This window comes from Besnoitia besnoiti, chromosome VI (genome assembly GCF_002563875.1).
Source record: "Besnoitia besnoiti strain Bb-Ger1 chromosome VI, whole genome shotgun sequence".
Taxonomy (NCBI): Eukaryota; Apicomplexa; class Conoidasida; order Eucoccidiorida; family Sarcocystidae; genus Besnoitia; species Besnoitia besnoiti.
Genome location: NC_042361.1, coordinates 2,961,493 through 2,977,149, shown reverse-complemented (window position 1 = coordinate 2,977,149; position 15,657 = coordinate 2,961,493). Strand labels below are relative to the sequence as shown.

The window sequence follows — 15,657 nt, the reverse complement described above, 5'->3', positions numbered from 1 at the left end:
TCCTCCTCAACTACTACCTCGCGACGTTGCGGAAACGCGAAACGAGAAAGAAGGGATGATGCAGAGGTGCGCAGAGACGGCCGGCGCCGAACCTGCTAGGGTCGAACAGAGCGAAAAGGCACGTGTCGGCGCAGCGGCACAGTGGCGCCGAAAAAAACCGAAAATGGAGCGGAAGCATGGGCGGCGTTTGGCAGCAGCGCCTCTCTTGAGCAGCGAAACTTTTATGCAGGAGGAGGCTACCCTAAACTCACGCTTTCCGTCTTTCCTTTCCAGCAGAGTTGTGGTCGCTCTGAGTGTGCCTGCGAATTTGCTCATCAGCGCATGCGACGGCGTCGAGCCTCCCACCCTTGTTCACGGTCGTCGTCCCTCATGCGTTGTCGACGGACCACCTACGTCCGCGGCCCTCCCTCTGTCCCTCTGCTTTCCTTTTTTCCGAAAAAAGAAGCTGGGCGTGAAGAGGCTGTCTCGGTTTGACGACTTGCTCTTCTCTTCCGTGCATTTGCCGCCCAAACCATTCGCTCCTTTTCACATCAGTGGCCGCATGTGGGCGGGGCGGCTGCCGGGCGAGTCGGGTTTCTCTCGGACTGCGGGCATCTTTTTGCACTTGCAGCCTTTTCCAGGTCCCCCTGCGCTCTTCTGAGCTAGGAATGTGCCTAGCAGGTTGGAGTCTTTGTTTTCTTCGCCGGTGACCTGTTTGAGCCAGCGAGCTCTGTTGGACCGCAGGATCGCAGGCGGGCTCCGCAGCCACTCTCAGCTCGATTATGAGAGCTCCTCGCCCTTTTGTTAGGTCCTCTGCTCTCCAGGCAGATTGTCCGTGTTTCCGTGTCCGTGTGCGTGAGTGGAATCAATTTTGTTTGGCGTGCGTCCATGGATTCCGAACGCCTTGCTCGCGGGAGTCGTTGAGCGAGTGCCTTTTGCCCGTGGATCATTGACTCGACGGGCGTCGTGCGCTAGCCTGTCCCAAAAGACGCACCAGGTAAAGCTGACTTTCTGACGGCCTTGCCACCGTCGTCTAGGATTGCTTGCTCGTCATTGTTCCATATCTGCCATTTTTTGCGACTTCGTGCAGACGCTTGTCGCCTCTCGAGTCCCTTCCCACCGCCCGAGTCAGCCCCATGGCGACGTCTTTTTGGCAGGCTGGGGCGGTCTTCGGCCGACCTCTACGTCTGCTGTCTTCTCTCTATCCTCACGTCTCTCTTCGTTCCGCAGGCGCACTCGCGTCGTCAATCTCTTCACTGCCTCGTCCGTACCCTCGCTCTGCTTCAGCGCTCGCCTGCTCGCCGCAGAGCGAGCGAGGGCTTCGTTTTCTTTCTTCTGCCGCCGCGGGGACCATCGAGGCCGTGGACGCGAACGCGACCGTGGAGCGCCGGGGCGAGGCTGGGGCTGGCGAGCAGCCGGAGGGCCCTGGCGCCCTGGACGGCAACGGGGCGGTGATCAAGGGACCGTATGCTCTAGCGGCGGCGTTCGCCGCGGTGCTGTTTCCGTTCGTGTTTGAGGGCGCCTCTGAGCGTCGCGGGCGGAGTGGCGACCGCTCGCTCCCGCTCTCTCCTGCCCGCGCGACCGCACCGGAGCGACCCTCCTCTGCTTCCGCCCTGGCTCCGCTCGCCTCCGCGTTGCCTCTCCTTCGCCACTTGTCTTTCTCGTCTCACGTCTCGCTCGCTCCCACGCCCGCTCTGTGTGCCGAGAAGCCCGCGGCGGATGAGGCAGCCCCTTCGCAGTCTGCTGTGGGCGCCGAGTCGGCGCCTGCCGCCTCTTCGGACGCGATGTACCAGGAGCTCTGCGCAGACTCCTCGCTCCAACTGTTCAGCGGCTCGGCGCACCCCGAGCTCGCGCGCGAGATCGCGGCTCACCTGAACGTGACCCTTGGCCGTGCCCACGTCGGTCGCTACGCCGACGGCGAGTGCGTGATCAAAATCCTCGACGAAGTCCGCGGCCGCGACGTGTTTGTCATTCAAAGCACGCCCGCAGCCGGCGGCGACGTGCACAGCAGCCTCATGGAGCTTTTCCTATTCCTCACCGCGCTCAGAAGGTGAGACGTCGACAGAAAGAGAAGCGGAGAGAGGGAGACGCCGAGAGAGAGCGAGGCGCAGACGAACGGGACGAAAACCCGTGAGCCAGCAGACATTAGCGGAGCGGGGGAGGCCGCCTTGCCCTCACGCCGTAACATAAACCGCAGCAGGAGTCTCACCTGAGCTGCACAGAAAACCCCATTAATTTTTATACAGTTCGTACCTGCTTGACGTTTCAACTGGATGACCTCTGACTCTCGGCGTGTGAGTGCGAGTTGAGGCGTGGGGGCCGAGAGGTTCCCTACGCCGTGGTCTCGGCGCGAGTTCAAGAGATGTCGAATTTCCTTGCAAAGCCGCCAATGCCAAACTGCACGTGTTGGGCAGTCAGTAGTAGCATGTCTATATATTTACTTCCGTGTGCTGGACCTTTTGAATTGCCTTGTACGGATGGCTGGTAAAGTGCGCGTGTGTATCATACAGTTGGTACAGAAGATGTTGTGATGTGGCTGCCTCCTCCACTCCTGTCAGGGCTTCCGCGAAGCGCATCACGGCGGTCATCCCGTACATGCCTTACGACCGTGAGACGGAGTTGAGTCACGGGGACGAGATTCTGACCCCCATGGCTGCCGCCGATCTTGCAGTTCTTCTGCAGGTGAGCGAGCGAACTCGGTCGGAGTTGCCTCCTTTCAGGTGTGCGTGTGTTTTCGTCCAGGTGCAAGTTCGTATGTGTCAGACAGCGAGCATGCGATAGAGGTCGGCGTGCTAGGTGGTGTAGGTAAAATGCGGTTTGGCTCATGCATATCAGCATTCGTGAGCCAGACTCCTGTTTGGTTGCGACATGAGGGCATTGCATTGCCTCCTACCTCTTGCGCCTTTTCGCGCATAAGTGCGCGTGGGAGCATGCTTCCTACGTCACAGCTGCCCACGACTTCGTGACATGAAGGCGCTCAATCCTAGCGGGCCTTCGATGGCGTTTCACTGTCGCCAGGTATGCGGCGCCGACGGTGTCATGTTCGTGGATGTCCATAATCCGCGCATGGAAGGGTTTTTCACTGCCTCCTCCACGACGCCGCTGCCGATGACCAACATCCAGCCTCATCGCCTGGCCGTAAAGTACTTCAAAAAGAAGGAGCTTGTCAATCCCGTGGTGAGTCAAGGGAAGACTCCCGGTGTCCAGAGCGACTCCAACTCTACAGCGAGCGATCTGGGAGCTTGATGGGAGAATGCGTGGGACTGCATGCACGCATAACTACGCCGGGGTGGCTTTGCATGCATGCATGCATGCCCGCACTTGTTCATCTCAATGAATGCGCGATTTCCTCGACGCAGAGTTGCTCGCGCAGGAAGACATTGCTAGAGTGTCGCCGGACAGTTTTGAGTATGCAGCGCTAATTGCGTTCCACTTCGTAGATCGCACAGCGTGATACCCCCTAAGGGCGGTGCCTGTAGGCACATGTATGTACATTTTTCGCCTTCCGGCAGTGGCAAACGGCGCGGTATTTGCAATTTACAGCGGGTAGCCGCTATTTCAAAGGTTTGCGTGTGTTAGATGGAGTAGAGGGCTAAGCATGAGAACGCCAGCGTGTCCGTGTGAGCGTGCTTCAGATCGTGGCAACCGATAACACCGCGGGCGAGAAGGCAGTGGCGTTCTGGACCTTGATGAAGGGAGGCGGAGTCAACGCAGGCTTTACGACGATGGTGCGTCCCCAGCAAAGCATGCATGCGCAGCGCGTATGCGCTCCGATGTGTGAAAATGATGCTACGTGCACGCTGCTATATGTCTCCATACATATTTAAAAAAATACGGGGGCATACCTGCAGGCAGGTCGCTTTCGAGCTGCTGCGTACAGGACGTCTGTCGTTCGCTTCCGTTCCTCTTTGCTCTTGCACCAGACACTGCCTTGCCTACTGCTGGCCCGAGTTCCTTCAGTCTCGTCGCCGTAGATCTTGAGATGCGCGCGTTGATGTCTATTCACATTAAAATATCTGCACATTATATGTAGTGGTTTGGGGGTTCTTTGCCTGATCTCAGGTCGTGTTGGATTCCTGGTTTTCCTGTGTCCAGGTCTGCGACGCTCCCAAGCGGGAAGTTCGCGAAGGCTCTCCGATTCTGTTTCCAGTGGTGGGCGAGCGCAGCGAGGGTGCAGAGGGCAGCGCTGAGGGCGCCTGGAACCACGTGGGCGACGTGGCGGGATGCGACTGCATCATCGTGGATGACATTATCGACACGGGCGAGAAGGCGGCCCGTACTGCGAAAGATCTGCAGGCTGGAGGCGCGCGAAGAATCTTCATGCTCGCGACGCATGGAGTGCTCTCAAAGGGCTCGGTCGACAGAATCAACAGCAGCCCTATCCAGGAGGTGAGCGAGTCCCGGCTGCCGAGCGAGGTCAACGTGCAAACCCCAAAACTGCAACGCCCATCGGGGCTGAGATGTGCAAATGTGAAATGACTCTAGTGGAGAGGGAGAGGGGGGATACGAGGAAAAATGGGAGCAGACTGGAACGCTAGGAACAAAGCGAGGAGTATGCATGTCGAGCAGCGACACCGCACGGGGGGCGTGGGAATAGAGGCTATGCGCTATTTGCCAGTGGAGGCGTGAGCGAACAGTATGTGACATTCGGTCATGAGCGAACCCCCGAGCATAACCCGAACGGCGAGTGGGTGCACGCGCAGTTGCTTGCGTTTGTTGTCGTGGACTTCTGCAGGTCGTTGTGACAAACACTGTGCCGTTCCCGTCGCACATTTGCTGCGAAAAGCTCGTCGTTCTGTCCGTCGGCAAGCTCATGGCAGAGGCTATCAAACGTGTCCATGAAGAGCAGTCGCTCTCTAGTTTGTTCGATGATGCGAAGATTCATTCGCACATCACCGAGAGACGGCAGCTGCAGTAAGGGCCTCCACTGAGCGCCCCAAAGCGGGCACAAGCTGCAGGGCGCGCCTGTGCCGCGTGGCGAACAGGCGGTGTCTACGCGAATTCTCCCCATTCTTTGAATGAGGAAACTTATTCTTGGCGGTAGCATGATTTATGTTCCGCTCTCTGTCACGGAGCGGTCTCCAGATGTACATATAAACAGACATATAAGCACGTGGGTGTGTGTGTGCATACATGTATGCACACCCAAACAGGCGCTAGGGCACTGGGGCTCGTAGCACCGGCTGGGCCTCCCTCGATGTCAAATTTCTTTCGCTCTCTGTAACTTCTCCGCGCGGTTTCTCGCCTGCCCTCTGTGTTTGTTTTTCTGTCTGCCTACTTCTGCTCGCGTTTGTTTTGTTAGTGGTTGTCGTGTCTGTTCTTCACGGCTAGGCGCTCTCTCCTCGTCGTTGAAGCTACCTTCACCGGTGCCTGGACGCCCACACGCAAATACGTGTATGAGGCGGCTGTTGCCTACGCACGGCGTCTTGCGTGCTGTGCACCGGCTGCCAGTGTCCGTATTCCTGTATGCTTACGTGCCCTTGTGTACGTGTGTGCAAGTACAAGTGTAGATCTACGAGTGTAGCGTAGTATGTAGTCTGCCCCGGCAGCTGTACAGGTGCGTGCGGCGCCTGGAGTTTGTCACTGAGTGTCTGTTTGTCACTCTCGCAAAACCCCGGATCGCGGTATTTGAAGGCGGTTGGACACTCACATCCATGGGCGTGTAGAGGGCACCTGGCATAGTGCGGTCGCGGAATCAACGCCGACTACAAAACTGCACCAGCACCGTATCAGGGATCTGCGTCCTGTCTCTCCTAGACTAACGAGCAGTCTGCGCGCCAAACTAGGAGTGAAACTCAGTGATTAGATCTCTTGTTACACATCAACGAAAAACAAATGGACGTGACATCAAAACAAAACTAATGTTCCCCCGACTATAGCACATATGGAACCACGCTCGCGCATTTGGTCCCCGTCTAGTCCGGTGCTCTGCAAGCAACGCCGAATGCTTGAGGAGCAAGCGGCCGAACTAAAAAACCACTACGACGCCCTAGAGGCCGAGCCACATCTACACACACAAGGCGCTGGACCTCCATTTACACAAATGTGTAGCAGAGCGCGTCTGAAACGCCTTGCTTTTTAAGGCGCGGCGTACGCGCCTGAAAGGCTACCATCATAGAACGGACGTCAACGACTGTCAAGCCTCTGCGTGCGTCAGTCTCAACGCCCAGGCGGCAGCAGGGATGTCATCGGCAAGCCTTGGACAGCGAACACCACTGGCAACTGGGCGGCGGAACTTGACAAGATGATGTAACTGAGCTTCGTTCGGCAGTCTGAGGCATTCACTCGAGGTGCCCCTTTCGAAAAAACGAAAAAACTGCGGGGGTTCGGCACGGCAGCGTCAAAAGCATTTGCGCGCCACGTGCGAACGGTACGCCACTCGCTTGAGGCGATGCGAAAATGAAGAGGGAAAAGAGGCAGGTAGCAACAGAGAGCTAGGCGGGAAGCAACGGTGCGTGTGACTAGGTCGCCCCGCGCACCACGATGCGGATGAACGGGAAATGAGGGGACGAAGCCTGCCGTCGTCCCTCTATGCCCCATAAACGCAAAGAGGAAACTGTCCGAGCCCAGCTTGCATGAGGCCGAGAAACTCACCATGGTGAGGCCGCAGCAAACGCCGTAGAACGGCGAATGGAACGCATCCTGCTTGTGTCCCCTCGGCAGTGCTGCACAATAACCACGCTCTCTGGTCGGTGTTCCGGTGCCTCACCTCCGGCCGAACTCCCCGAGACTCTGCGGACCCGTGGGTCGGCGGAGGAGCGCCGCTTCTTCGCGCTGCTGCTGGGTCTCGGCCGCGCGCCGCAGCTGCTTCATGCCTCGTCTGACAGTCTGGAAAAACGGACAACAAGCGCGCAGCACGCACACTAACTGCAGGACCGCCATCCGTCGTACTCATCCTCAGCACGTGGCATCCATAGAGTGTACAACGCTGCCTGAATATGCACCTAGGTCACAGGGCGGAGTAGACTAGCTGGAGGCTCCTAACGTGCCAGTGTTATTTAGCAGAGTTCCCAGCCGACACTTCAGGGCGCCGTGTCGCACTGCGTCAAACAGTCAGAGTCGCTCCAGAATCGCTCACCCCCCGCATAAGATCGTCGAAGTTCTCGCGAGCTGTGAACAAGTTCATCTCGAGTGTTGCAGGCTGCTGTATGTCGAGCTGGGCCTGCATCTGCTCCTGTGCCGGCAAATCTGACGTCCGCGAGGCTGCCAACGTCGCCGCTTCCGCACTCGGGAACTCAAACTCTGGGTCACACAAGTGCTGTTCTTCTAGTCCACCTTTTCGCTTGTAGTTGCCGTCTTCAGGATGCAGGGCTGCGGACGGCACAGGGACTCTAAAGCGTAAATAAGTCCTGCCATTACTCAAGAGCCCCCGTAGAGCTCGTACGCGTTCTTTGAACACTTGCTGTGCATCCGCGTAACTTTCATAGTCAGCCGTCATGCGACGGAAAGAAAAACTGCGGAACACAGAGCACCCGATGTACTCGACATCAAAGGGTGCAAGATATGCCTGGGACTCGACGAAGGGTAATACTCCGGTCCTACGAAACGGAACATCTGTCACGGTCCCACAAGGCCTATGGAGTTCTGCAGCGGCGCGCGAAAGCGTCCAGTCGGGCGTCGAGAACCAGCGTCTGGCGACCGACACAGATGGTGCCAGTTCTGCGACTCGTGTGGGTCTGCTGCAACACTGATGCTCTGTGTGTGTGTGAAGTTCACTGGCTACCAAATCTCCATCATCGATCGCCTGGCGACTCACCTCGTTGCTCGTCCAAGAAACTGATGATGCGAAACGCAGTCTCTGTGTCAGTCTCGCGCAAGTCCACACGGCCGCTGGAAATATACGGAACCTGCGAAAGCGCGAGACGTCAAAAGCAGCGTGTAAACAGGCATTCAGCGTTCGCCAAAAAAAATGCGGGTACATAACGCGACAGCCCAAGGGATCGATGTCGAGGTCCGCTCGCGTGCAGGTATGGACCCTTTCGTTGCCTGTCAACGAGTACACTTCTCGGGCAGCTATCACTTTGATTCACAGCAACCACCCAGTACATCCGTATAGACACAGATATATATGAATGAAAACCTAAGCCAGTGTCTGTTTCCTAGACACGTCTCGGGCGCAGACGCCAAATGTATACATCGCCGTGAGACGCGTCGACTGCTGACGCACGCCGACGCACAGGCAGACCCCGCTCCTGCTACGCTACGTCAGCCAGGGGAAGCCCCTGACCCAATGCATGTCTAATATCAGATCAATGTGCAAAGCTTCTCATAATAGGGCGCCTCTTGATCGCACATGTCGCGGGGCACATACACACAACTGCCGCCAGGGGGCCTAGAGAGTAGATATCAACGAACCCCTTGAAAATTTACACATCTGGGCGGAAAGGGCGTGTCACCACACAGCCATCGAACGAAAATGTCAGACAGCGCACGGTGGCCTCACCAGGATGCGACTGAGCTTCTTCACCCATTCGTTAGGGTCGGTCTCGGCTTCCTTTAAAATTTCGCCTAAGATGTCTTTGCTTGACTCGCGCTGCAGATGCGGCAACGCACACAGGCAGAGAGGGACGCTCGAGGCAAGGGGTCGCAGTCCCGCGGGCGCACACAAAAAACCAGCAACGCATGTGCATGGCCACTGCCAACACCGAGAGGCGGATACACCGTGAGCTACAGGATCGAAGCAGAGGCAAAGGGACATGCACGTGCAAGTGGAGGCGGTCTTCCGCCTACATGTCAAAGCTCTACACCTTGTCGTCTGAGAGGCTGAACCGCGGGCACGAGCAGGAAACTGCCGCCTACCGCGCGGCGAAACAGGGGGCAGTAAGAGCATACCGTTAAATTCGATTATCTTATGTGTTCACTCAAATCGAATAAACAAAGACATTATAGTTCCTAGAATACCCTGACACAGAGGCCGAGACGAACCCCGCAGAGGCTGATGGTCACGAAACCCGAAATATGCGCGCGACATGCCAGATATCACGGCTCCGATCGTGATACACGCGGAGAAGCTCACACGGATGGCATTGGCGACCACAGTCTAGCACGAGCGTGGGGTGGGCTGCTTAGAAGCCGCCGAGCTAAGCACCGATACAGATGCTAGACCCTGATGGACGGTTCAGTGCTAATGAACGGGGCAGTCTGACAATGCGGGTGCAACGCGCCACACTGGGAAGCAGTCCCCCGGAATGGTCAGCCAGGTTGCCGGCACAGGGAGACAGAAAGGAGTAAAAAAACCGAACAAACAGACACTTTGGCGCCAGCCCAGCGTTGATCACGCAACGTCAACCGGCGCAAGTGCGAGGGAACGAGGAGTTGCCCAGCCGGGAGCGAGGCGAAGGAAACGCAGAAGCGACGAGACAGTGCAGTTGTTCACGGCGGACAGGAGTCCATCGCGGGCAAACAGCGCAGCCACGGGAAACAGCCAAGGTGTTGTAGTTGAGTATTCGCGAAAGTAGAGAGGAAACGCGATGCGTGTGTATGCAAAAAGCGAACCGTGGACTTCTCTGGTGTAGACGCTTACGAGTCTTGGTCGAAGGTAGAGAAACGAAGTCAGCACGCGGACTTTCAGCGGCGTCGACAACATAATAAACCTCTGGTGTATGTATACCAAAAGCTCTGGAGTTAGCAGTCGAGCTGCGTGGCAGGACGACCAATTGTCTTTGATGCTTCGGAGATAGGCGATATACCTGCTACTAAGGGCTTCATCGCGAACCAAACGCTTGGTTCCTGAATCATCCGTCCTGTGTCCTTCCTTCGCCTCCGACACAGACACCCCACCTCCGCTCAGTTTTCGCTCTTCTGCCTCCATTTGCAGGGAACGGGACGCACAAGGAGGAAGGTCGGACGGTCAGGCAGCGCACGCGCTCACTCAGGGCGTGCTGCGCAGCAGCGACGGTGAGGACAATGGCCAAGCGCGGGCTGACGCAGAAATGGGCACAATCCGTAAAGACACAAGAACGAAGGAAAACGGGCAGACACTGTGAATGACTGCCGCTCCCGCTATATGTATGCTGTGCAGAGACCTGTGGTATGAGCACGAGTTCGTTGCGCTCACGCTACGATGCTTCTGCCAGGTCCTGTTGCGTACCTTCGACGAAGCAGCAAACCCGCAACGACACCGTGAGGAAAGAAGACCAACGAAGAAAAGACAGGAAGCCAGATAATGTACCTTTTGTTCGCAGTGTCGTTGCGCTCAGCTCCCTACCTGGAGTGTGCCCTGGGCACACTGAACATCAGCTTGGTGCAAGCTATTCTCGCCTGGCGCACGGAATAGCAGCATGCCTCACAAGCTCCCCACATATTCTCAAGGAAAAACAGCAGCTTCTCAAGATGTGGCCAGAAGGCTCTTGCGTACCCTCATTCGCAATAAGACTGCTGCATGTTCAGTAATCGTATCGAGACACCGTGCTGACCTTGAGAGCCGAAGCGGCGCGCGCGTCCCTGTCTCGCTCTCGCAGGGCGGTCATCGCGGTGTAAGTGCCTGTCTCGATGTCTATATCACCCTGAATGTCAGTGCCAGGCATTTCCCTTCAAGTAAAAACAAGTTTGTTTCCCCTCGTAAGATTATTTTAAAGGAAAGCGCGAAAAGGCCGAGTCTGCTGCGGTGCTATCAACTCCATCTAGCGAGCGCTCGCTCCGGGAGGGCGCGCGCCCAGACTGTGGGTCTTGACGAGTTCTCCTGAGAAAGAGATGAGCTTGAGGGGTTCGGCTTATATGAGGAGGCTCCCGTATTGTTAAACGTGGGGCAAGCAACGGGCGACAGATAAAGGGGGTGTTTTCTTCGAGGGCATGCAGCAAAATTCAGACTGCTAGAGCCCATGCTGAGCCTTTTTCCGGGTGCGGGGCAGCTTGGAGCGAGTCTCCTCGCTTTCGCTTTCTCTCTTCCTCCCGGACGACCGTCTTTCGCTGCAGCAGACACTTCTCGAACAGTTTTCGCGGGGACCTCGGCCGGTTTTTACTCCCGTTTTCTGTCTTTTTGGCAGTATTCATCCTTTCTCGGCGGTCGATTCTTCCTCTCTCCCTCTCTCGTCCCGCCCCGTCGCCAAGATGAAGTCTGTGTATGCCTCTGAGACGATCTCTATCCCTGAGGGAGGTAAGTGTTCAGAACAAAGCGGATGAAATTTTTCCCGTGTCTCAATTTCTCTTGAAGAACTATACTGCTCGTGCGCTTCTGATTTGCCGTCGACATTGTGGCCCCCCGAATGTCGGGCACATCGTGAAAAAAGGGGTCGGTTTGGCCACGGGTCCCGAAGATTGATTTGTCTTACTTGCCTCTCTTGAGCAACTCAAAGCTGGGTTAACGAAGGTTTTTTCTGTCATGGCCGGACATAACGGTCAGGATCCCTGGTTTTTTTCAGTTTACTGTGATATTTGCCGTCGCCTTCCTCTGCGGGGTCGAAACGACTGCATGTGTTTTTTTTGGGGATCACACCTGAGCGACCGCTCGCCCCGTCCGCCTCGACTCTGTGTGTGTTTCCCATACGTTCTTCTGAGAGGGACTCGAAGGAAATTTTTTCTCGCGGGTTCGAAATTGTGTGTGTACACCAGCGTCGAGTGACCGGAAGCACGGAGGGGGAGGGGGGGGGCCGGAGCGGGGAGGCGGGTTTGCTCGACGAGGTCTTGGCTGGTCTCAGGGGGCTGCTCCCGCGCCGCCGTGGACGCGTCGCTGCAGTGTGTGTTTCTCTGCAACTGGTTGAAACAGTGTCCAGAGTCGCAGAGGGGGCAACTGAAAGACTAAACGGCCCTCTGGTTCTGACTTGCCTCGCTCCGGCTAAACCCCCGGCAACGAGGCAAGCGTTGCAAAGACCTTGGCAAGGCAGCGCTTCAACGGTGAAACGCGGAGGCGATTGTGCATGCCGTTTGGTGATCCGCGTTTCAAGTGCTGGGCGACGCGTCTGACATGAGTCGGGTTCTCGAGAAGGGACGGATATGATCTGTTTTCTGCCGGAGTACCGGGGAACGGGCGGGAACGATCAACTAACGCTGTCAGCTGTTCGCGCGCGTGCTCATCTTAGCTATCTGAAGAAACAGGTCTGGTTTCAATCGTGTGTCTTCGAGTTCGCGTTTCCGACTCATTCCCGTGGGCTTGCGAGTTTTCCTTCACTGAGCCGTGCGCGTCTGGTGTGTGTCTGCAGTGACGGTTGACGTCAAGTCGCGGATGGTCACTGTCAAGGGCAAGTATGGCGAAATCAGCCGCGCGTTCCGCCACCTGCCGGTGGACATCCAGAAGACCAAGTCTGGCAACCGCCTGAAGGTCGAGATGTGGTACGGAACTCGCACAGACCTCAGCTGCATCCGCACGCTGTGCTCGCACATCAAGAACATGTTCACTGGCGTGACGAAGAAGTTCCAGTACAAGATGCGCTTCGTGTATGCTCACTTTCCCATCAACGTGAACATCCAGAACAACGGAACTGTCGTCGAAATCCGTAACTTCTTGGGCGAGAAGCGCGTCCGCGTTGTCAAGATGCTCCCCGGCGTGAAGTGCGAAAAGGCCACCAATGTCAAGGACGAAATCGCGCTCACAGGCACTGACCTTGAACGCGTCTCCCGATCAGGTACGCGACGTACAGAGGAAATGTGAACCAGCCAGACGTGGGCTTTTCAAGTGACCAGGGGAGGCAAGGAAGCTCGAAATGGTGTGATGTGCGCATGTCGCCAGACGCGCGCGGGGTATTCTAGCACGTCTCTGCGGGCGTCCCGGGGGATAGCACAATGATCGCAGCGGCTGTGATTGTTTTTTCTTTGTGTGTTCAGCGGCCTTGATCCACCAGTCCACCTTGGTGCGAAGAAAGGATATTCGTAAATTCTTGGACGGTATCTACGTGTCCGAGACTAGCATCGTTGAGCAGGACGCTTAAATGCAAGAAAGCGAATTTTTCTTTCTTTTTCCCACCGACGGCTCTTCTTTTGTGTATCGTCTGGAGATGTAAACAACAAGAAGTGCTGGCGGTTGGTTCAGGAGAAAGCAAAAGGCCAGTCTGTTCGTTGAGAAGGGGAGAGAAGAAAGCGAAGCTGCTGCTTGCGCGTTTTTCACGTGCTTTATCCAGGGGTGCTTTTGTGTGGCAGATTTTCCGACCTCGGAAAGCCGCCGTTGCATGCTGGTATCTACATGTCTGTCGTTACAACGACCTCTATGCAACTGCCTGCTGGAATCAAACATCGCCTCAGTTGCGAAGCTAGCAGCACACGCCACACGGTGTGTGTTACTGTCAAACAAACGATATGTGCAGGGGCGTGAGAAGCAACCCAAGCCACTTCGGAAATTTTCTAGGTCGATGTCTAGAATACCGCTTCACCTATATCTATTAGCGCCCCGCACACCTTGCTTTACCTTTCACGCATCTCGGAAGCTGGGCATGAAGGGTCGCCAGAGCAGACATCATCCTTTGTCTCGCGGGAGCAGAAGTGCGTCGGCACGCAAGCTAGATGGCTACGATCCGCGAGTGCCTCAGCAGCAGTTTGGATTCTGTGCGGATTCGCCTTGACACCGCACCGCGTGGAGATGTAGCTGCAGTAGGTGCTGTCGTAGGTCAGACTGCGCCGTTCTAACCAACGGCTACCTGGACCGTTCTGCGACCAACCACGCATTTGACTGTAGGCTGTCGCGAGATCCAAGCCTTCTGCGGCGCGTATCAGAGAAAGGTCCGTTGAAACTGCCCTTAGTGGTATGCGGAAGTTATGTACGGGCGCACGTAGCCACTTTCCCAGTCGGCTGGCGGCGACAATTCGCTGAAGAAACTGGCTTCGGAAGTATGAGCAACCACGAAATGCGGCGGATGCTGGATGCCGCTGTTTTTTTCATCTGTCGCGAAGTCGTCAGTAGCACAGTCCATGGCCGTATTTGAACACTCCCGCATGGGCTATTTCAGTGGCACGGGAGAATACTATTTTATGGCCCTCGTTTAGCGCTTCCCATAGATGTTCTATCAGGCACACTGCAATGTAGATTACAGTAAAACGAGCAAGAATCTTGCAGAGAAGTCGGGTCGGAGCGATGACGCATCAACATCTATGCATGCGCCTACCAGAATTCCACACAGGCGAGCGTGCTCTGTGGCATTTACTCCAGCACAGGCTGGATCCAGTAAACAAAGACCTTCAAGATCCATACCAGTACCTCAACTTGTAGCATATTGTCCCCAGAGAAAGCCGATAAATAATCCTGTCTCAAAGATGGTCACTCCGAGTACGATGCTGATCATACTGACATCGGGGGGCGCTCTCGAATGCATCGGTCAAGCCCCGCTGTCACTTCCGGCGTCGATCATCTAGACCCCGTTCCGCTTAAAACGTTATGCCATACATCAGGCAGCCGACGTACGTTTGCCAACCCTTGTTCTGGCTTGCTCAGCTGTGGCGTCACCGATAACTATGCTACATCCGCGGATAACATTTTGCTTCGGGATGGCAGGAGGTGTCTGCCTGCACGGCCATGCATGCTTTGCGGTCGGCAAGTGAGCATTGCTGCGTCATGAGCTCACATTTGAGCCACGAAACTTGTCTGAAGTCTCTCGGTATGCATCAGACACAGCTGAGAACTGGTCCAGTCTCTGGGCATTTGCGGCGCGGCAGGTCTGATGAGACAGTTTGACAGAACAGAAACCCTAGGCTCAAAACACCGTCAAACTGAGCAACGTAATTCTTTGTTACCTTGTCAACCGGAAGCGTCGAAATAATCGATGTATGATCGGAGAAGGATAGAGCCTCGACAGTTTGCAGAACCGAACTGCACAGATCCGCCTTATTATTGACTGTTGGTGTATCCTGTTCCGTGTCGCCCTGTCCGTCAGCATCACATATCTACTGTGCTAATACGCGACATCGAGAGGCGACTCTGTTATGCTCTGTTTGGTGTGCGGCGATTGTCCGTTTAAAGGCATTTCTTTGGTGTCTCCCTGAAGCCTGTTGTCAATATGGGGGCATCCGCTGTCACACGGGACTCTTGCTTCCGGTTCTTGCATCATCTGGCGGGCCAGGAGGCAAAGGTATGGCGAGATGCACGTGCAGTGGATGTTGGCTAACCTACGTTCGTCTTCGTTGCGCGCAAGCACCAACAATTTTCGAGGGTGCACACCCATACCTTCGCAACTATCGCCTGCATCCCGAAAAGTCTCCGCACTAGCTTCTTTTGATCGGCTCCCCTTGCGCCTGCACCTGACAAACAGAATTTCGACATGCGGAAAGATTTCGGTACCACCCACCTACGCATACAATATTGCGCATCCAATCGCTGAAGTGTTGCCACAACCATGTGCCCACGGTGGCTGTCTTTCTTTCCGGTTTGAGAGTGTGCACATTGCGCACACCCAGCATCTGCATGGGATGCTAGAGGACGCCCAGTGCAGTGACGGCCAACCGGAGTGAAGAAGCTTGTGGATCCAAACGCATCCTGTGCTGTGCAAATGCAGCAAGAAAGCCTCCGTCGAGCGCTGGCCGGCGCCCCAGGGTTTGACCCCCACTTGGCGTATAACACTCTCAACTGCTTGCAAAAAGGATTTTTGTTTCGTGAGTGGCTTCAAATCATGGAAGGAATTTAAACTCTAGCGCCGGTCAGATGCACACGGCGACCGGTCTCATGAATTGAGTGGCAACTGCTTGTATGTGGTGCTGAGCCTGCTCGCAAGGCGTGCTTTTGGAACTGCCGAGGTACCGTTTCAACAGTGGACGCCGATG

At 56.0% G+C, this 15,657-nt stretch overlaps 3 protein-coding genes across 3 annotated transcripts; 2 read left to right on the top strand and 1 right to left on the bottom strand.

Annotated features, from left to right (window-relative positions):
• Nucleotides 1-1,115: 1,115 nt before the first annotated feature.
• Nucleotides 1,116-4,897, top strand: BESB_068300 (ribose-phosphate diphosphokinase subfamily protein; the record flags this gene model as incomplete). Its single annotated transcript, XM_029365223.1, has 6 exons — nucleotides 1,116-2,029; nucleotides 2,538-2,661; nucleotides 2,998-3,156; nucleotides 3,615-3,707; nucleotides 4,075-4,368; nucleotides 4,715-4,897. 6 exons carry the CDS (start codon nucleotides 1,116-1,118, stop codon nucleotides 4,895-4,897), a joined length of 1,767 nt encoding a protein of 588 aa, XP_029218806.1.
• A 997-nt stretch (nucleotides 4,898-5,894) lies between these two features.
• On the bottom strand, nucleotides 5,895-9,790 carry BESB_068290 (uncharacterized protein; the record flags this gene model as incomplete). The annotated part of the gene is made up of 6 exons (XM_029365222.1): nucleotides 5,895-5,907; nucleotides 6,689-6,807; nucleotides 7,058-7,290; nucleotides 7,736-7,826; nucleotides 8,423-8,512; nucleotides 9,503-9,790. The coding sequence occupies 6 exons, from the start codon at nucleotides 9,788-9,790 to the stop codon at nucleotides 5,895-5,897; spliced, it is 834 nt and encodes a 277-aa protein (XP_029218805.1).
• A 1,238-nt stretch (nucleotides 9,791-11,028) lies between these two features.
• BESB_068280 (ribosomal protein RPL9) lies at nucleotides 11,029-12,842 on the top strand (the record flags this gene model as incomplete). The annotated part of the gene is made up of 3 exons (XM_029365221.1): nucleotides 11,029-11,074; nucleotides 12,117-12,539; nucleotides 12,739-12,842. The coding sequence occupies 3 exons, from the start codon at nucleotides 11,029-11,031 to the stop codon at nucleotides 12,840-12,842; spliced, it is 573 nt and encodes a 190-aa protein (XP_029218804.1).
• Between the last annotated feature and the right edge of the window lie 2,815 nt (nucleotides 12,843-15,657).